This window comes from Rhinatrema bivittatum, chromosome 5, assembly GCF_901001135.1.
Source record: "Rhinatrema bivittatum chromosome 5, aRhiBiv1.1, whole genome shotgun sequence".
Classification (NCBI taxonomy): Eukaryota; Metazoa; Chordata; class Amphibia; order Gymnophiona; family Rhinatrematidae; genus Rhinatrema; species Rhinatrema bivittatum.
This window is the reverse complement of record NC_042619.1, coordinates 234,846,039-234,866,982: the sequence shown is the minus strand read 5'-3', so window position 1 is coordinate 234,866,982 and position 20,944 is coordinate 234,846,039. Positions and strand designations below refer to the sequence as shown.

General features: G+C 43.4%; 1 protein-coding gene across 7 annotated transcripts in view; it reads left to right on the top strand.

Moving 5' to 3' along the window:
• Positions 1–20,550, top strand: part of CHAF1B (chromatin assembly factor 1 subunit B) — a 76,257-nt gene extending 55,707 nt beyond the window's left edge. For 6 of the 7 annotated variants that reach the window (XM_029603478.1, XM_029603476.1, XM_029603477.1 and 3 more), the window contains 3 exons: positions 8,148–8,585; positions 8,858–8,952; positions 19,067–20,550. In XM_029603478.1, coding sequence (XP_029459338.1) covers positions 8,148–8,585; positions 8,858–8,952; positions 19,067–19,194 — 661 coding nt within the window. In that variant the 3' untranslated portion in view covers positions 19,195–20,550. Of the gene's footprint in view, positions 1–8,147; positions 8,586–8,857; positions 8,953–18,208; positions 18,280–19,066 lie in introns of all 7 variants that reach the window. The other variant, XM_029603481.1, reaches the window with a different exon arrangement.
• Positions 20,551–20,944: the final 394 nt, after the last annotated feature.

Below are 20,944 nucleotides of genomic sequence, written 5' to 3'. Positions count from 1 at the left end.
CCTTCATGGGGTAGTTATGCAGATAGGCAATTATATCCCTGGGCTGGTTAACTGGTTTACCCAGGGAACGGTGAGCCCGGTCAATCAGTATTTCCTTGTCACAGACTGGGTTGCCCTCCGTATTCAAAATTGCGTGGCAGATGTCTTGAACCAGCTTAACGTAATTTGTATTGCCTTCTTCCTCTGGCACTCCTCTAATTCTAATATTTTGCCTTCTATTTCTATTTTCCAAGTCTTCTAACTTGGATGAGAGCTCCTCAGTAGTTTGTCTGAGGGAATGAATATCTTTTGCCTGCTGTGTCATCGATGAGGCCTGTTCCTCAGCTGTCTGCTCCAGCTCTTGGACCCGATCTCCCAGGTCCTCCACCTCCTTTCTCAGATCCCCGATCGCTTCCTGAATCTCGATTTTGATTGCGGCAATAATTTCTCTTTTAATGTCCGCAAACAAGGCCAAAAATTCTGTGTGGGTGGGCCCAGACTCCTCCCCGGCGTTCCATGTCAACCCGACAGGCTCATGCTCCTCCTGTACAGCCCTGTTGTTCCCCTCAGCGGCCGCCGTTTTATTTTTATTTTTAGCGGCTTTGCCGCTGTAAGAAAATTCGGCCAGGTCTACTGTGCGTCGCTGGGATATCATGATGGATTTACCCAGACCCAGAGGTAATTTTTTGCGATCGGGGGGTACCCCGGTGATGGTGTATTACCACAATTAAAGTTCAGCCCCACGGAACTTCAGGCTGACGTCACTTCCTCTCCACAATTTATTATTTTTAAATGTTTAATGTGTATATTATGTGAAGTGTTTTTTTTTTTTTGTTTTTATGATTTTGCAAATTGTGAATGTGAAAGGTGTAATCTGCTTTGAAGAGATGGATTTGGTGGAATACAACGTAGAATAAACAAAGGTTCCACCCCAAAGTGTGGAAGGTGACCTCCGAGGAGGGGTTGTAGGGCCGTCTTGGCCCTCTAACAGGAAATGGCTTTCCGGCCCTATTCTTGAGTCGCCAAGTTTGGAGGAGAATGAAGGAGAGAATCCTGTCCCAGATCACCCAGGGAACAAAGATTTGCCTGGAGATCACTCAGGTGTGGAAGAGGTCCCCATAGCACAGGGAGATGACCTGAAGGTAGTTAAGCTCTTTCACAAGGAGGAATTATTTTCCATGATAGTCCAAGTGCTGCAGGAGCTCTGCATAAAGCAAGTGGAATCAGAGTATGAGGGAGAGGATCCCAGCATGGAAGGTGATGGGGGTCCTGCTTAGGCTTTTCACTGGATGGTGAAGAAGCTGGTGTTTAGGGAATAGGTTACACCTGAGGTCTGCTTGAAGGTAAGAAGGGCCATGGCTAAGCTCTGTCCATTGCCAGAGGAAGCACTGGAGATTTTATAGTTGTCCAAGATGGATGCTTTAGTGTGCACAGTCACTAAGAAAATCACTATTCCAGTAGTGGACTGTTCAGCCGGATTTGCAGGACCACAAGATGGAGTTCCATCTCAAGAGGCTGTTTGAGGTCTCTGCCTTGGGTATCAGGGCGGCAGTGTGCCATAGTTTCAGGTTAGGGCCTGTTTGCACTGGGTTCCAAAAATTCCGGTACAGGGCTCTGGGGCCTCTTTCTGTTAAGGAGGTGGAGAGGCTGGATTGGCTTATAGTGGATGCCCTGTATTATTTGCTTCACACATTGGCCAAAAGCATGTTGGCAGTCTCTGCCAGGAGGTTCCTGTGGTTCAGTAATTGGGCAACTGATGTTTGGTCAGAGTTACAGGTTGGTTCTCTCCTCTTTAAGGGCTAGTTGTTGTTTGGAGAAGGCTATGAGCAACTAGTGCAACACCTAGGGGAATCCAAGGGCATAATTTGCCAAGGAAAGCCCAAGGGAAACAGAAAAAATTTCCCAAATAGACAAAGGTACCGGGACACCCTACTCTACAAACCAGGTAGTGGGGGGCCTCCTCCCAACAGCAAGGCTCCAAAAGGCCACAGTCCTTTTGGGTGTCCATTAAGTCGACCCGGCAAAACTCTGGATTGAACTCTGGAGCTCCTAAGGCTTCACAACAAACACACTTGGTCCGCTCTTTGATAGAGAAAGTTGGGATGCCTGGCTGTCTCTTATGAGGGGTGCACCAAGATAAAGTTGGAGCAGTGGGTCCTGACAGTTTATCTGATATGTGAGGCCTTTATGGTTTCTACTTGTACTGCAAGAAGCAAGGTGGCTGCAATTTGTTCTTATTCTGTGCAGTTAATTAGCCCTTCCTCTACTGCTTCCCCAATAAGCCCCCCTCCCTTCATGGTCCCCTTTCTCAGTCCCGTCCCCCCCCCCCCCCCCCCATGTCCTCCCTTCCTCCTAACTTGAAGCCTGAACACTTCAAGGTTAAAAACAGAAGTATAGAATACAAGATGGACATCAGACCTTAGTTGGAAGATACAACTTAGTGTCAGCTGGCCATTAGGGAGTTAAATCTTGTCCTTGAGAAGCTCTGCTTGCAACAGCCAAGCACAACACAAGTAGTTTTGCTAGTGCTGAGAATTGGAAAACACCTGGCATATGCCCAGATTAATTTACGGTAAAACTTTTTTATTAAATAATGGATTATAGACATAATATAAACTGCACATGGTATTTACTTGCCCTTTTATTGTGATTTGCCAATAGTTTTGCTTGCTGTCTGAAATATTATATGATTGCCTTTATTTACATGACAATAACTTTAATGATAGTTGTGCTAATTTTTGTTAATTTGGGGTGTCCAACAGTGTTTAATTTTAGGGAATGTACAAAGCTAGTGGTCCCACACGTGAGAGAGAAGGTCTAGTGAACAAAGACAAGAAATCCACCATTTTAGAATAGACACGCAGTATTTTTTCTTATCAGTAGTCTGGCAATATTTCAGGAGATCAGGGAAACAAAGAAAATCCCTACAGTGCATGTTCCAGCCAAAAGACATATAATCTCCAGCACAAAGTGGGACAAGCAAATTTTTGCCAAGAGCTGCATCAGATTACTTCAGCAAGACCCATCTTGGCGAAGACACTGTTCAGCCTTCCAAAGGGAGCCTGCTATACAGACACAGACTGAAGAGTTTGAGAGCACTTTTTCAGGAAAGTGAAGCTTTTATTAGGCCTTTTGTATATTATAATCCTTATTAGTTGGGGAAAGATATTTACCCTTGCTTATTGTGCTGATATAAGAATGTCTGGGTCACAGAAGAGGTTATATAAGCATCTGTTCTGGGCATATATTATACAGAAAATATAGCTTTTCATATCTTCATGTAAGCTATAACCAAGTATCATTTTCTTAGTGTGTTTATATGATTCAGAGACTACAAGGCAAAAAACCTCCATCCTTCCACCCACTACACACCTGTATCTGGATGACTGGCTTATTCAGGCAAAGTCAAAGGGCCTTTGCCAGCAATCTGTTCAGAGGGTGTTAGTGTCTGTAGTCCCTAGGTTGGGTGGTGAATTTTGCAAAAAGCCAATTAATACATTCAAAAACACTAGAATACATCTGGGCCTGTTTTGAGACCGAAATAGGCAAGAAATTCCTAACCTCTGACAGGATTTGGAAGTTGCAGGATCAAATTCAGAGGTTGCTTTGTCTGTGATCTCCCAGAGTTTGGGATTATTTGCAAGTTCCATGGCATTGGTGCCAGATCTGGTTCCCTGGGCCTTTGCATATATGCGCCTACTTCACAAGGTACTTCTGTCATAACATAAGCGTGGAGACACCGTATGGTTTTTGTGCTGCAGGGTGGAGCCGTGAGCGGCCAACTAAATGAGAAGAATCCCCTGAAGCGGGAGGTTGAAAAGTTTTTAACAGCCACAAAAATAGATACACTGAACAGATGGTAATGAGCACATAAGGTTTTGAGCCACGAGAGGAGGTGACGGAAGTAATTGGAGATTTCATGGAGCATTTTTAAAAGATAAGTGATTTAGTAAATTCATGAGTAGTTTTAAAATAATAAATAAAAATTGTGGTTTAATGGGAATTGGTAAATGAGGTTAACAACTAAGTGCTGTTTTTGCCATGAATATGGTTGCAGCCCTGTAAGAGCAAGAGCCTAAACGATTGAGCACAAAACATTCTGATACTAATTCCCTGAGTTAGGACAAATTTTGAAAAATGGAGTGAGAAATTTGGTAGTCCTCATTTGTTTTGAATATTGAGTATAGGTATACATTGTGAGGAAATAATAGCCCCAATAGCAGGATTATTGGTCTTCTATAACATAAGACATGCCATATTGGGTCAGACCAAGGGTCTATCAAGCTCAGCATTCTGTTTCCAACAGTGGTCAATCCAAGTTACAAGTACTTGGCAAGTACCCAAACATTAAATAGATCCCAAGTTAATATTCCTTATTGATTGATAGTTTATGGTCTTCTCTTCTAGGAACTTATCCAAACCTTTTTTTAAACCCAGTTATACTAACTGCCATAACTCCATCCTCGATAGAGTCCTCAAGCAAAAGATTTATGGGCAAAATCTGCTTCCAGGTTGAGTTTGTCCTAGTGGCTGTCATGTGCCATCTTGGAGAAAGGGGTAGGATTGGAGACCCCGGATTAGGTAATGGTGACCTCAGATGCTACTGACAGGATGGGGTGCCATTTGCCAGAATAAGACTATGCAGTGGTGCTGGTTGTCAGCAGAAGCATCGTGGTCTATCAACCAGCTCAAGACCAGGGCGATTCAGTTGGCTTTGATAGCGTTTTGTCCATTAATCCAAGATCAGGCAGTGAGAATTGCTGTTATTGTTAAGACTTACAAATGAACTCAAATGTTCTTTGAGAAATGCTCATTTTACTGTTTTTCAGTTTTGTATTGTATCGTTGCACTATATTAACTTCATACTGTGTATGTTTTAAATATGTAAATCCCACCGATCATACTTGGAAGGACGGTATATGAATACATGTAAAATAAATAAAATGCAATAGTGATGGCTTACATCAATGGTCAGGGAGGTACCAAGAGTTAGGCGGTGTCTCTAGAGACCCAGGAGTTGTTTCGCTGGGTAGAGAGGAATTTATTTATTTGGTCACTGTCATATGTAGTTGGCATGGAAAACATTCAGGCCTATTTTCTCAGCAGGAACATGCTGGATTCCAGAGACTGGGAGTTGTTCAGCAAGGTGATGTCTGAGTTGTTGGAGATAGTGTTCTTCAGATGGGTCTAATGGCATCCAGGGAAAATACCAGAGCTCAAAGGTTTTTCAGTGGTAGATGAGAGTTGGGGCGGAAGGTCTCAATGTTCTCTCCCAGCCATGGCCTGCAGGATTCTACTATACGTATTTCTACCTTAGCTGCTGATTGGCAGGGTTTTGCGAATGATAGACTGATCACAGGCAGGTAATTCTTATGGCTTTGGAGTGGCCCCGGAGACCATTGTTTACAGACCTTGTGAATCTGGCACTAAATGGTCCATTGAGATTTACACATCTCCCTGTCTTGCTTCGTCAAGGCCCAGTCATCTTGGAACAGGTGGCTCGCTTTTGTCTCACGACCAGAGCAGAGACAGTTGTGGTTGAAGGGTTACTCGGAGGAGGTTATTACAACATTGCTTCAGGCTAGGAAGACTTCAATTTCCTTGGCTTATGTGTGGGTCTGGAGGGTGTTTGAGGAGTGGTGTTTCAAGCAGGAGGAAGCTCCTCTGCGGGCATCTATTCCTTGGATTCTCCCCTTTCTGCAGAGGGGACACTCCAGAAAGGTCTGGCATTGAGTTCCCTCTGGGTTCAAGTAGCAGCCTTGGCTTGTCATAGTGGAAAGGTGGATAATTCCTCCCTAGTGTCTCACCTGGGCATTAGTTTCTCAGAGAAGTGAAACATGTATATCTTCCAATGAGACTGGTATGTCACCCATGGAATCTTAACTTGATACTACAAGCCTTGTGAAAGGTGCCTTTTGATCCCTTGAAGGAGTCCTTCATTGAAGGATCTCACATTAGACCGTCTTTTTGAAGACTTTTCTGTTCAGCAAGACACATTTCTGAGTTGCAAGTCTTGTTGTGTAAGGATCTTTCCTCCAATTCTGAGGGAGGGGGGGTTTTCTTTTTGCACTGTTTCTGACTTTTTTGCTGAAAGTGGTTTCCATTTTTATCTGAGCCCAATCCGTGGAATTGCCAGTCTTTGGGAGTTTGGAGACATCGATTCCTCAGGCTCGGGAACTTCATTTGTTGGATCCACGTCATATTCCCTTGAGATATTTGAAAGTCACCAATAGCTTTTGGAGAACAGATCATTTATTTGTGCTATTCTCCGGATGTGGCAAGGAAGAGAAGGTGTCTAAGGCGACTATTTCTCATTGGTTGAACAAGGCGATCTCTTCAGCTTTTTCTAAGCAAAGGGCTTAAAGTTTTGGAGGGTCTGAGAGCTCATTCCACTAGGGTGCAAGTGGTGTCCTGGGCTGTGTCAGTCAGTTGTGCCATAGGAGATCTATTGGGCGGCAATTTGGTCTTTGCATACTTTTGCCAAACGCTACGGACTGGATGTTCGGACTCCAGAATCAGCTAGTTTTGGTGAGTGTGTGTTGCAAGTGGGTCTGTCAGGTTCCCACCCAGTTTTGGGGAGCTTGGGTACATCCCATGCATCTGGACTGATCTGGGGGAAGGAAAGGGAAATTAGTTCTTACCTGCTAATTTTCATTCCTTAAGTCCTACAGATCAGTCCCTCCCTGAATTTATTATGAAGATCGCTCTGTTTTCTGTATGAATTATGTCAGAAGGTGTATTCTAGAGTGCTCCAGTCTGTAGATAGTTTTCCCCCTGCCTATTGTAAAGTGCAGGAGTTAGTTATTTATTCATTTGCTTGGGTACAGTTCATACTGAGTGACTGCAGGTGGCACAATGGCTTAAATATCACTGTTCAGTGAAGCTTTTGGTCTCTGCCTCCATCTGATGGTTGGGATGAAAAACCCACTCGTCTAGACTGATCTATGGGATCTGAGGGATGAAAATTAACAGATGATAACCAATTTTATGACATGCGTTTCCACCAGAAAGAGTTCAAAGCAAGTTGCAATTAGTTTAGAATACACAGGTGCAATAGGTCAAACAGGCAGGTAGAGCTTAACAAATTCGATTTGGTGCTTCAGTATCCCCAGAAAGGGGTTACAAAGAATTTCAGTGGTAGGGAGGTGCATGGCTTTAGCCTGAAGTTGTAAATTTAAGGAGTTAATTGAACACTTTTTTTTTTTTTTTTACACATAATAAAAGAATGGATGCTCATTTAAACAAAATTTTATCCTCCCTGCAAAGGGATGGTTTCCATAACTAACTTGCTGCTTTTGAACTGCAGAGTTGTAGAAACTCTCCCTTCATCGACAATCAGTGAGAAAAAAACCTTTGTTATGCACATCTTTTTATGTATTCAGTGTGTGCGTTTGGGATGGTGCACTGCATTTGGTAGCTTTGACATGGAGTTGGCCTCCATACAATACAATTCGCAAATTTGCACACATTTGAAACACCTTTTTAAATGTTTGGATTTTTTATTCATTACTTTTTTTTTTTTGGCACTGCAATTTCCTCCTGTTCATTTTGGGCTCCCAACTCAATTGAATCCTGCCTCTAGCAAGGCTATGGTGCCTTTATTTGCCACTACTTTTGGTGTTCTCCCATTTTATAACAGCTTCCCACTCCCATTCAGCCCAGCTCTTGTTGCAACTTTCCTCAGGCAGGGGCCACAGATTGCAGCTCCCATCTGAATTGATAAGCATGTACCCTGTGTCGGGCCACTAGATGTTGCTGTTGTGCACTGGTTGGGATGACATTCCCCTACTATAGGATTATGTATTCAGCCTCCACAGCATTCCTTGGCTCCAGGTGGCCAAGAAGCAGAAACCAAGCTCAGGATCAATCCAGAGTCCTGCCTCTGGCAGTGCACAACACTGCCACTGAGACATTGGATTAATTAGAAACAAACTGATTTTAAACTAGATTCTTTGTCTCGGTGGAAAGATGGCGAATGATGCGGGTTAGTGTAGTTTGTACTAAAGGCACCGAATGTTCTTGGGAATTTGTTTAAAGAGCATTTGATCATTCAGTCCTGCTTATTGGTATGTACATTACTATAGTCTCTTGCCTCTTTTTCATGGCTCCTGACTTATTTTCTAGTGATAGGATCTGTTTTGTTTTCTCTTTTCTCCTTCCAATCATAGGTCCAGTGATGGCTCCTTTTTGGCTGTCTCTTCCACAGATGGGTACTGCTCCTTTGTCACGTTTGAACAAAACGAGCTTGGTATCCCACTGAAGGAAAAGCCAGTATTAATAGTGAAGACCCCCACCACTGTGGAGAAGAAGATGAAGAAGGTGACAGGGAGCAGGGTTCCCTCCCCAGTCCCCCGGTCAGCAGAGGGGACCCCTACCAGCAGGACAATAGACCCTCCCAGTCCTTGCACACCTCTGCAGACTCGAGCACCCACAAACAGGGAAGTGCTTTCCACACCCACTGGCATCAAACTCTTCCCTCCAACTCCTACAGCAGAGGAGAGAAAGACTCCACAGCTAAGTGGTCAAAATAACAGAGCAGGGCAGTCCCGGAGGATTACACTTAATACATTGGAAGCCTGGAGCAAGCCAGGTGCACCACCACCACGGTAAGTTCCTAATTTAGCAGCACTGTATGTAATGACAGCTCAGGGAAAAACACGTTTTGTGAGATGTTCCATTTCCATAGTAGAGGGAACAATATGCAAAAGTGATTTTTAATGCATATGCTGAAGTGATATGGGCCAGAGGTCACAGGGCTGTTATGCAGAAGTATATGAAATAATCTTGCTACTGATTTCAGTGAGGAGTATGTAAAATCTAATATGCAAAAATATGCTACTGATTTTTTTTTTTTTTTTTTTTTTAAACTTACCACCAGGAGAATAAACTTAATTCCTGTAAAGATGGATACCACCAGCTCTCTTAAGCTAACGCCCTCCTCCACCTCACCGTCCTCCAAAACAACTGCCCATGGTAAGAAATTTGCTTGTAGAGCTGATTCCTTAAGTTTCTCTCCCATGCAATTGTAAATCCTAAATCTGTGATTTTCTTTGTGATGTCTCTTCCCCCAGAGACCATGAAAAGGCAATCATAGAATAACTGTTTTCTCTTTGTTGTTACTATTAGGAACTTTACAGTTATAGCAGGTATTACTGAAAGAGAGCCAAATAAAAGCAGAAAAAGTTCTGAGCTCGTCTGATTGTGTTCTACATTGCATTGGGCAAATCACAAATTTGCATATCTCCTTATTTTAAGCTTCCATACAAGCTAGCAGATTAGCTACTTCTATAATCTGTTTTGTTACATTGTCTGATACTGATTAGTAATTGTCATTATCTCATTTATTTGGTACCACCTAATGAATGAAAATACTGTTCCACTCTAACTCAGTGGGAAATGTATGTATCACTACTATATAACCCACTTAAGTAAAAATTAACCTTAAATCACCGCTCTAAATGACCATCCTAATACAGTGGGCCCTTGAGTTACGACCGGCTCGGGTTACGACCAACATTCCCGGTCTTGAGTTACGACCAAATTTCGAGTTACGAACAAAATTCTGGTTTTGACTTACAAACAGATCTCGAGTTATAACCAAAATATTTCCATTCCCGGGGGAGAGAGAGAGAGCCTAGCTATAATGCCCTCACGCTAGATTAGGTATTTATATCTCTATGGGAGGCCCCCCTAGTCACTCGAAGTGAGGTTTAGGTATTAGTGTAGGAATTAGGGGCCACTTTGACATTCAGAGTGTGGCATACAAACAAAACAGTGCTCTCTTGTGAAGATTTGATGACCTTCGGAGTGAGGAAACTCACCCAAAGATGAGATTTGTGCAATGTTCTCTCAACCTAGCTTGATGTTACCCAGGTAGAGTCCATATTCAGATATCATAAAGGAACTGGTGGAGGAGATGAAATTGTTTCTGGTAGGCTAGGCATATTTTATAACTTTTTGGTGAGTACACTAGGAAATTATTGGTGTTTCTGGTAATTACAGACATTATACAACCATTTTTTATTATAGAAATGGTTAGGTAAGGGTGCTTTTGGGAGTTTTGGAACGCATTATGGGTATTTCCATTATTTCCTATGGAAAAAATAGTCTTGACTTACAACCAACTTGAGTTACAACCAGCCCTCTGGAGCCAATTGAGTTCATAAGTCAAGGGGACCACTGTATAGGCATCATCAGGTATGCTACATGCACTTGGTATCCATAAGCCTTATATATAATCATTGGTCTGCAAAGACTCGTGTTGCATTTTAAAACAAGTGCTGCTATTTTTTTAAGATTTTTCTTTTGCAATTAAAAATAAGCATGAAAGTTCAGTACTTATCTTTAGTCATAGGCCAACTTGCTGCATTTACAATTATGCTCATAAGTTTACATACCCCTGGCAGAATTTGTAAGATGTGTAGCATTTTAAGAAAACTTGAGTGGTCAAACAAATAATCTGTTATTTTTAATGTGTTTCAAATTAAACTCTTATGCATCACAGAATAGCACAATCATTAAATAAACCATAGCAATAAGTGAAATAATAAAATAGCCCTAGTTACATACCCTTTGGGTTGATAATATGCACACAGTTTGAGATGGCAAAAAGTAGGTATCTACACCTGTGCCTTGTTTGATTGTAATTAGTATCTGTGTATAAATAGTTCCCGGTACGTACAGGATCAGTCCAGAGAAGTGGGTTGTGCATCCTTACCAGCAGATGGAGTCAGAGAACCAAAACTTTGGGCACTGCCATATATTCTAGAGTGCCACCTGCAGTCCCTCAGTATTTCTCTGACTCCAGCAGATGATAGATATACAGTCTTTAGTTGAGTTTTTTTCAGTTAGTTTGTTGTGGTTAGAGCAATGAGCTGAGAGCCAGGGAAGCCAAGGCCTATCATGGCTTTGACTTTCGCTGCTTTGCTTTGCTAGGTTCTCTACAGCATGGAAACTACCATACGGGCTGGGGTGGGATGTGGAAGGTGGGGAAGGGTAACCTACCAAATTTGGGGTACTATGGAGTCGAACAGGACGGGATGAATTATTGGATTGTCTGCTGTATTATTGTTAATATGTTCCTATTGTACTGTTGAAGGCCTTATGGCCTAGTTTGATGTTTGACAGTTATCCCTTGAAAACATTAAATTAAAAAAAATAACTAAATAAAATAAATCTGGAGTGGCTATCACAATATCCTGACCTCAACATTGTTAAGCCACTTTGTGGAGAACTCGTATGCAGTTCGTGCTAGACACCAACGAATTTACAGGATCTGGAAGCTTTTTGCCAAGTGGAATGGGCAGCTTTACCACTTGAGAAAATAAAGGGCCTCATTCACAACTATCTCCAACGACTGCAAGCCTTCACTGATGCAAAAGGGGGCAATACACGATATTAAGAGCTAAGGATATGCAAATTTTGAACAGGACCATTTTATTATTTTCTTTATTGCTATGGTTTGGTTTTTTTAAATGATTGTGATATTCCCTGTACGTACCCAGATCAGTCCAGACCCCTGGGTTTTGTTTCTCTTCCAGCAGATGGAGACAGAGAAAGTTTTACCGACACTGACACTTAACCTCATGTGCCACCTGCAACTCTTCAGTATTTCTGTCTCCAGCAGATAATAGATGCAAAATCTGCAGTTCTGAAGTTGTTAGGGCTGGATTGGATCCTGGTGGTTCTTCCCTGTCTGGTTGAGGCGGACAAGCGGGGTTTTGGTGACCCTTTAGTAGTAGGTTCAGTCCAGGCGCCCATGGGGTGTAAATCCGGTGGTCCAAATCCCTCCCCTTCACAAGGCCGCTCGGGAACTGATTCCCATTTTTTAAGCTGAATGCTTCCCCGGTTCATTTTTTTTCCAGGGTTGCTAGCTTTATAAAGTTTACAAAAAAAAAATTTACTGAGTGTGTTTTTTCCTCCTTAGCGGCTCAAGTTAGTGTTTGGATTTTTTTCAGGACCTTGGTCAATGTGTGATGGCGCAGGTCAGCCTGCCATGCATGCGGCTCAGTGTACGCCAGTTTGAACAGGCAGGGCATGTGTTAGATGTGTGCCATGGCAGGGGAGAGGCCTTCTGAGGATCGAAGCAGTGTGAAATGCTTGCAATTGTCTTCCCAGCTGCGTTTAGAGACTTGTCAAATGGCGTGGCAGGGGGATGATCCCTTCCCCCTTCAGCGCGGGAACAGCAACCATTTTGAATTCTTTTTCGGCCATTCCTGCGCGCGCAGGGTAGGGAGAGCCGCCCCCCCCCCGTGTCTGTCCCTGATCCATGCTGGCCTTGAAGGGGGTTAGAGCGACTCTGATCAGGCTGAGGAGCCCAACATAGTTCGGCCTGCGCAGTCTCAGCCATTTTCGGCTGACTTTGTGCTTTTGCTGCATGAGGCCTATTTAGCAAGCCAGCAGGCGTATCTGTCCACTCGCAAGTGTGGTAGTCACTCGGAGGGGTATATGAGAGATCCGATAGTGGCTCGGGTCTTGGCCAGTCACGCCCCTGTGGTCCCGGAGGGGGAGGATTCATATGGTTCCGATGATTCCCCAGTGGGGGTGGGGACCCCTCTTGGGCAGGATTTGCCTTTGGACCTTGACCCGGGAAGGCCTGTACAGGGCGCAGATGCGGATGACATTCCGGTGTCTGAGGGCAACGACCTGAAGGTTGTATGTTCTGTAAGGAGGACTTAGGCCTGCTGATTCTTTAGTTGATTCAGGAGCTGGGTCTTAAGGTGCCGCAGGCAGATTCAGAACTTGAAGGTGCGGATCCAGTTCTCGATGGTTTAAGGGGACCGCCAAGCATTTTTCCTTATCACAAGTCTGTAAGGAAACTCGTGGAGAGGGAAAAATAACCCTTGCTGTAGTTACACGATGTTAGGTTCCATATTAGGAGCTACCACCCAGGAAAAAGATCTAGGCATCATAGTGGATAATACTTTAAAATCGTCGGCTCAGTGTGCTGCAGCAGTCAAAAAAGCAAACAGAATATTAGGAATTATTAGGAAGGGAATGGTTAATAAAACAGAAAATGTCATAATGCCTCTATATCGCGGCATCGTGAGACCGCACCTTGAATACTGTGTACAATTCTGGTCACCACATCTCAAAAAAGATATAGTTGCAATGGAGAAGGTACAGAGAAGGGCAACCAAAATGATTAAAGGGGATGGAACAGCTCCCCTATGAGGAAAGGTTGAAGAGGTTAGGGCTGTTCAGCTTGGAGAAGAGACGGCTGAGGGGGGATATGATAGAGGTCTTTAAGATCATGAGAGGTCTTGAACAAGTAGATGTGACTCGGTTATTTACACTTTCGAATAATAGAAGGACTAAGGGGCATTCCATGAAGTTAGCAAGTAGCACATTTAAGACTAATCAGAGAAAATTCTTTTTCACTCAACGCACAATAAAGCTCTGGAATTTGTTGCCAGAGGATGTGGTTAGTGCAGTTAGTGTAGCTGGGTTAAAAAAAAAGGTTTGGATAAGTTGTTGAAGTCCATTAACGGCTATTAATCAAATTTACTTAGGGAATAGCCACTGCTATTAATTGCATCAGTGGCATGGGATCTTCTTAGTGTTTGGGTAATTGCCAAGTTCTTATGGCCTGGTTTGGCCTCTGTTGGAAACAGGATGCTGGGCTTGATGGACCCTTGGTCTGACCCAGCTTGGCAATTTCTTATGTTCTTAACTGATTGACAGATGTGTCCTCCAAGTCTTAACTGGGGTCTTTACCTTTTAAAGGCAAGCTCTTGTCTAGTGAGGATTTGAAGCAGTTGGTAAAGGATTTGAGGGAAAAGAAGGTGCATAAGTTGCCTGATGACAAGCCTAAGGGCAGGCGGTTCTTTCAGGCGAGGTCTTGGTCTTCAAGATATCAAGTGGTCCTGTTCAACCAGAGGTAGTTTTGGTACCGCAAAAGCAGTTCTTGGCTTGTGCCATGCCTGGGGTCAGTCCTTTTGTGGGGGTAGGAGACCCTTTCGTGATACAGTCGCCAATAGTACAGCGGAGTTAAATCATCCCAATGAGTCGAGGCTGGTTTACTCCATTGTTCCTTCTATAGGGGGCCGATTAATCGCGTGTATGGGGCGTGGACCAAGATCACTCAAGATCAGTGGGTCCTCAATGATGAAACAGTTACCACTTAGAGTTTGCAAAGCCCGTTCAAGAGTTGTTCCTGGTTTCTCCATGCGGGTCTTTCAGCAAGCAGCTCGCGGTTCGGGAAACTGCGTCAGTTGTAGCAGTTAGGAATAGTGGTTCCCATCCCTCGAGACAAGCAACAGGAAGATATTCTGTTTACTTCATCGTCCCAAAGAAAGAAGGCACTTTCCGGCCGATTCTGGACTTAAAGAAGGTGAATACTGTGCTCAGGTTTCCAGGTTTTCGCATGGAGACCCTCAGATCCATTATTGCAGTGGTTCGCGTAGGTGAGTTTTTTGCCTCGCTGGATCTGACAGAGGCCTATTAGCATTTGCTGGGATCATCAGAGTTTTGTGCGGTTTATGGTTCTCAGTCAGCATTTTCCTTTCAGGCTCTTCCCTTCGGGTTGGCCTCAGCGCCTTGTACGTTCACCAAGGTGATGGTAGTGGTTGCGGCGGTGTTGTGTTGGGAAGGTATTTTGGTGCATCCTTATCTGGACGATTGGCTGATTAGGGCAAAATCCAAGGCTCTCAGTGCAGAAGATGATCCACTTGCTCGAATCGCTCGGTTGGGTGATAACCCTGGCAATAAGTAACTTGGTCCCTTCTCAGTCTCTGGAATATCTAGGTGCCTGGTTTGACATGCAACAGGGTATGGTGCTCTTGACTGAGGAGCGGGCTCAGAAGCTGTAGAGGCAGTTTTGGTGTTTGCTGGGTCCCAGAGTGTGGGATTGTTTGCATGTTCTGGGTTCAATGGCTTCTAGCCTAGAACTGGTCCCGTGGGTGTTTGCTCACATGAGACCTTTGCAAGGGGCTCTTTTGGTGCACTGGGATCCACTCTTGGAGGAGTGTTTTCTTGCTCTGCTTCTCGAGGGCGCAGCACGAGACAGTCTTCATGGCTGCTGGATTCCAATTTGCTGTGTGGTGTGCCATTGGAAGTTCCCAATTGGGTAGTGTTTACTACGGATGCCAGGCTTTCTGGTTGGGGTGCTGTTTGTCAGCACCAATCTACTCAAGGATTCTGGGACAGACTAGAGTCGTCCTGGTAGATCAATTGGTTGAAGTCCAGGGCGGTGCGACTGGCTCTATGGGCCTTCCTGCCTCTGATCAGTGGTTGGTCTGTAAGGGTGCTGTCCAACAATGCAACTACAGTAGCTTATATCAATCATCAGGGCAGGATCAAGAGTCAAGTAGTGGCTCAGGAGTTGATTCAATGGGCGGAGCAAAATTTGGAGTGCATAGCAGCTTCACACACAGCAGATGTGGAAAACATGCAAGTGGATTTTCTGATTTGCAAGATGTTGGATCCTGGAAACTGGGAGCTGTCGGAGGTAGCAATGCAGCTCATCCAGGAGAGATGGGGGGATCCTCATGTGGATCTAATGGTGACTCGTCAGAATGCCAAAGTGTTTCAGTTTTTCAGCCAGAGAAGAGAGTTTGAGGCAGAGCGCGTAGATGCTCTGGTCTTGGGGAGTTCTGCTTCACATATTTGTGCCGTGGCCCCTAGTGGGAAAGGTCTTGCATCGGATAGAACATCATCAAGGTGCGGTGGTCTTGGTTGCTCCGGAGTGGCTGCAACATCCGTGGTTCGTGGATCTGGTCAATATAGCCGTGGATGGGCCGATTCGATTCAGACTCATTTCGGGTCTTTTTCACCGAGGACCCATATTTTCAGACCAGGCTGCTCACTTTTGTCTAGCGGCATGGCTTTTTGAGAGGAGGCGATTGAGGCACAAGGGCTATCCCGAGACAATGGTGACAACACTCTTACAGGCTAGAAGAAAGTCTACTTCTCTCTCGTATGTCAGGGTCTGGAAGGTTTTTGAGACCTGGTGAGATGCTCATGGGGTGCGTCCTCTGGAAGCTGCATTGGTGGACATCTTGCCCTTTTTTGCAGGAAGGTTTAGTTAAAGGTTTGGTATTAAACTCTCTCAAGGGTCAGGTGGCAGCTTTAGGTTCACTTAGGGGCAAGATTGAAGGTGCTGCCTTGTCAACTTATCCTGATATTGTGTGGTTTTTACGGGGTGTGAAGAATTTACGTCTCCCGGTGTAGAGAGTGTGTCAGTCTTGGAGTCTTAATCTAGTCCTTAAGGGTTTGGGGGGGCAGGACAACTCTTAAGGATTTGCCACTCAAAGCCATGTTTCTGGTGGCCATTTGTTCAGCTAGGAGAGTTTCCGAGTTACAGGCCTTGTCTTGCTGTGATCAGTTTCTAAGGATTTCTGACTTGGGTGTGTCCCTGCATATGGTACCTTCTTTTTTTTTTTTTTTTTTTTACCGAAAGTCGTTTCCACTTTTCACACGAATTAGACAGTGGAGCTTCCAAACTTTCCAGAGGTGGATGCTTCGGCTACTCATGTGAGGGAACTTAGGCTGTTGGATGTCCACAGGGTGGTGTTAAAGTACCTGAAGGTTATTAATGATTTTCGAAGGTCGGACCATCTTTTTGTCCTCTGGAGTGGTCTGAGGAGAGAGGTCTTAAGGCTTCGAAGGCTACCATTGCACGATGGCTGAAGGAAACTATTGGGTCGGCTTACATGAGCAAAGGTCGACCGGTTCCTGAGGGGTTACGGGCTCATTAGACGAGTGCTTAGGCTGATTTGTGGGCGGAGGCCCAGCTAGTTTCTCCGCAAGAGATTTTCAGGAAGGTGACTTGGAAGTTGTTGCATATTTTTGCAAGGCATTATCGTCTGGATGTGAGTGATGCAGTGTTTTGCAAGCGGGACTCTCCAGGTCCCACCCAGTCTAGTAAGCTTTGGTACATCCCAGCAGTCTGGACTGATCTGGGTACGTACAGGGAAAGGAAAATTGGTTCTTACCTGCTCATTTTCGTTCCTGTAGTATCACAGATCAGTCCAGAACTGTGGAGGAGGAGAGTCATTCGCTCAGACTATTTTCTAGTTGTATATAATGCAGACCGCTTTAAAAAAAAAAAAAAAGAGATCTTGAAAATGTATACAAGTTAAAAGTATTTTTGGTATTTGGAAGTTTTTTTTTTTTGAAGAGTTTCTTTCTTAAGCTTTGATACAGTTCAATACTGAGGAGCTATAGGTGGCATACAAGGTTAAGTGGCAGCATCAGTAAAACTTTCTCTACCTCTATCTGCTGGCAGGGAGGCAAACCCCAGGGGTCTTGTCTGATCTGTGGTACCACAGGAACAAAAATTAGCAGGTAAGAACCAATTTTCCTTTCTGTGATGTATAAAACATTTTTAATGTGTTTGAAATTAAACTGACATCTTTTGTTTGATCACTCATATTTTTTTAAACTCACATCTTACAAATTCTGCCATGGATATGTAAACTTATGAGCTCAACTGTATGTCCTGTAAGCATTACTTCTTTTCACACCCCGCCCCCTTTTTTTTTTTAAACATTCAACTCTGGTTTGCCATTCTTAAATTTGTTATGCTGTCTAATACTTTCATATACCCTGCTCATAAGCCCAACACAGATCTATGTTTTGAACATGCTGTTCGTTTAACAAATGCAAGCTTCCATAACTGATAAGCTTAAATAAACTCTAACTTTCAGCATTTGAGCTATGGGCCTTAAAGCAGTTACTCAGCTAATGAACATGGCATAATAAAACTGTTGTACATTGATGTAAGATTTATCCAAAGATCCATTAAGCAGAAGCATCCATTTTCTGGAAAAAAAAAAATAGTGGCCCTTTGTATGAAAAACTTTTTATCCAGAATGGAGTATATCCCACAGTACACCTTCTATTCCCTCTCCTTCATGCTCAGTTAACAGTCTCAGCAAAACTGTTTAAATTGTTCAGGCTGCATAGATTACAGTGGGGGAAGGGGATCAGATTGAGCTATTTGAGGGGGAGGACAATTCCCATTGATTGGAAATATCCATTATTTATAATGGCCTTGTCCTGACCATTCTAAATGGTGCTCTGTTTCTAATTAGGAACATTGGTGCATTGTCCTCATTCTCCAGTTCTGCTCAGAGGACTGTAGTTGTGTTTTTTTTGTATCAACAAGTTCCTCACTCCAGAGCATTCTACTTGACTTCAAGGTTGACACCATGATGATGCATTGGTTGCATGTATATACAACTGTGCATATTTTATTTTCTCTCCTATCTGCTTTCCTTTTGTGTAGTACATTTTAGGAGGCAGTTCTAAAGCTAAAATCTGAAACCTTGAGTTGATGCTGACAAAACAAAATTGCCTGTAAGTAATGTAGGAAGTCGTTCATAAAGGGATGTTAGTTGTATGTGCAGCATGGAAGGAATACCCTAATGAGTGACTAAGGCCATTTTGCAGTGCAAAAAAATACAAGCTTCTGCAGACTAGGACTAGTTAATAGCAATATTGGGCAAGTGACACTGGAAGTGTACACAGACATTGCTGTTGGAGCAGACTCTGACAGTATTTTTTGTGGGAATTGGCTGGGAGCAGATGAGACAGTACCATGCTCCAACTGGAGTTTGCAGGAGGAGGTCCAGGGGGATTGTGGGGGGGCAGGGGGAACAAGGGAGCTCAGATAATTCACGTGATACCATGAGGAGGGTGGGCAGGGGCCAGCCTCTGATCGCTCAGCCACATCTTTCTCTTTTTTCCTTTAATTCTGCTGGAACTTTAGGGTTACTGTGAGGCAGTCCTAGAATTATCTACCTAGCTTTGCTGGATAACATTGCTCCGTCCCAGTATGTCCTTGCACCACCTTTTTTTTTATCTGGCTAAGTTTTAACCAAATAATGACTTATCTAGCTACAACTTGGCCAGTCAGTGGGAGCTAATTCTGGAACTGTGCCAGACAAAAATCCTTTTGACTATTGACCTCTAAATATTATTACTTTAGAAAGCTGCGTCACTGCTGTGCTTTGTGGATGGCAAATAAATGTTGATCACTTGTACCCAGTGGGGAAAATGGTTCTTAGAGTTTTCACACAATGCTTGTGGAAGAAATGCCAGGTAACTATATGACCGCATGCATCTTTTTTTTTAAATTTTCTAGAGAAGTCCTCTTCCTCCGAAGACTTGCTGTGTAAATCTCCAGAAAGTAAGCGCCTCCGGACCACTTGCACCCCAGGTTCTACATTATTGCCTGATGCCCGGAGCAGCAGTGGATCACCAGCCCAGTAGGTGCCAGACTTGGGCCAAACAGTTGATTATTCTGGGTGCAACATAACCCTGTCAGGAGATCAATCTGTAGATGCCTGGCAGTACCTGTGGCAGCAAAGCAGCAGTCGCCGAGGGTCCTATCTGTAATTCCTGCTGCTCAAATGACACTGTACCTGGTGCTATGTGTTTCCCGTCCGATGTTTGTTTGTGCAGTGAGGTGGAAGAGAAAGAAATAGAAACATGCAGAACGGGAGCTTGATCCAAACCCACAAAACAGCCCTGTGTGGCTTGATGGTGACTCAAAACTGCAAAATGCCTTCGGATCGTAAAACGCCACAGTGTGCAGAAACAGTTTTCCTTGTGCTGCCATCAGTTTGTGAAAGAAGATTTCTAAAGTTACAAATGCCCCTATTCCATTTGGATCCAGGGGAAAAGATAATTGAGTGTAGAGGGACTCCTAACACCGGTTCAGGAAGTGAACATTTGAAACGTTTCTTCCCTGCAAGCAGTTGGAGATGATATATGGTACAGCTGTGACCAGCAGCAGCTCCATTTCCGATGCCTTTGTTTTTTTTTTATCTTAGTACGTGATAAAACGTGGAGTTGCGGACTTGACATCTAAGAATTCCATGCAATATCCACTGATCTGATACTGATAGTAATATCTCCCCCATGCATCTCTTTTTTTTTTTTAAAGATGGCACTAGTTAGAGAGAATGATCTGCACATAGCTGTAGGAAAGAAGCATATTTTAATTGTTTATTTTTGTGCTTGCCAAAGTTTATTTTTGTTGTATTTAGAGATTCTTGTTTTTGTACAACTTTATCCTTCCTTTCTGCTGTCTCCAGGCTTGTTCTTGGTCTCACCAAGAAAATACATTTCTTGTTCTTGTGAGTCTGGAAACTCAAGTAAGATATAAACTACATTCTCCCTGTATATACCCAGACTCCCGGGTTTTGCCTCCCTGCCAGCAGATGGAGACAAAGTTTTGCTGACAAACTACATTTTTATAGTTATCCATTTAGTCCCAATTCAGTTTCTCTAGGTAGCAGGGACATTTGTATAGTAGTTTTTATTTTGTTTTGTGTTTTGTTTTTTTTTTTAAACCAAATGCAGACATCCAGTGTTCACCAAATCACAGCACACTAAATTTTAATTCCTGTTTTCAAAATGAGAAAAGCTACTAGTCCCCAGGTGTACTTATATCCAGACTCAATTTAGATACACATTTAAATTTATTATGGCATACTTTTGCAACCATATTTTAATATGAAAAGTTTCAAAGGTCACCACATGGTTTTGTAACACTTGTGTGAAATGTTAATGGAGAAACAGTGTTCAGAACTAAGATTAAAGATTCTCTGTCCTATACTTTTATCAGGCTTGAGTGTCATTCCATGTGTGAAGAATGGTTGCATTGTTAGCCTTTTAACACAGGCACGACCAGCGTCAGTCCTTGAGGGCTGTGAAGAGCTGTTTTTGGGGCATATGAGATTTGCATACAGTGATTTATTTAAATAAGACTTGGATTGATTTTTATGATTACAGCTCTTGAGGGCTAGAGTTGGTAAGTTTGTAAAAAGTACATGTCTCCTGAGTCCTGGTATCTTTTTCTCTTTCCTTTTTTCTTTTGAGAATTCTAGCATACTGGAAATCTACACCCAAGAGACATGTTTACAGATAATCTGGGGGGGGTGATTTTTTTTTTTTTAATTATTTTCTTTACTGACAACCAACTTTTATGGTGACTCATTAGAAATGTCTTGGGTCA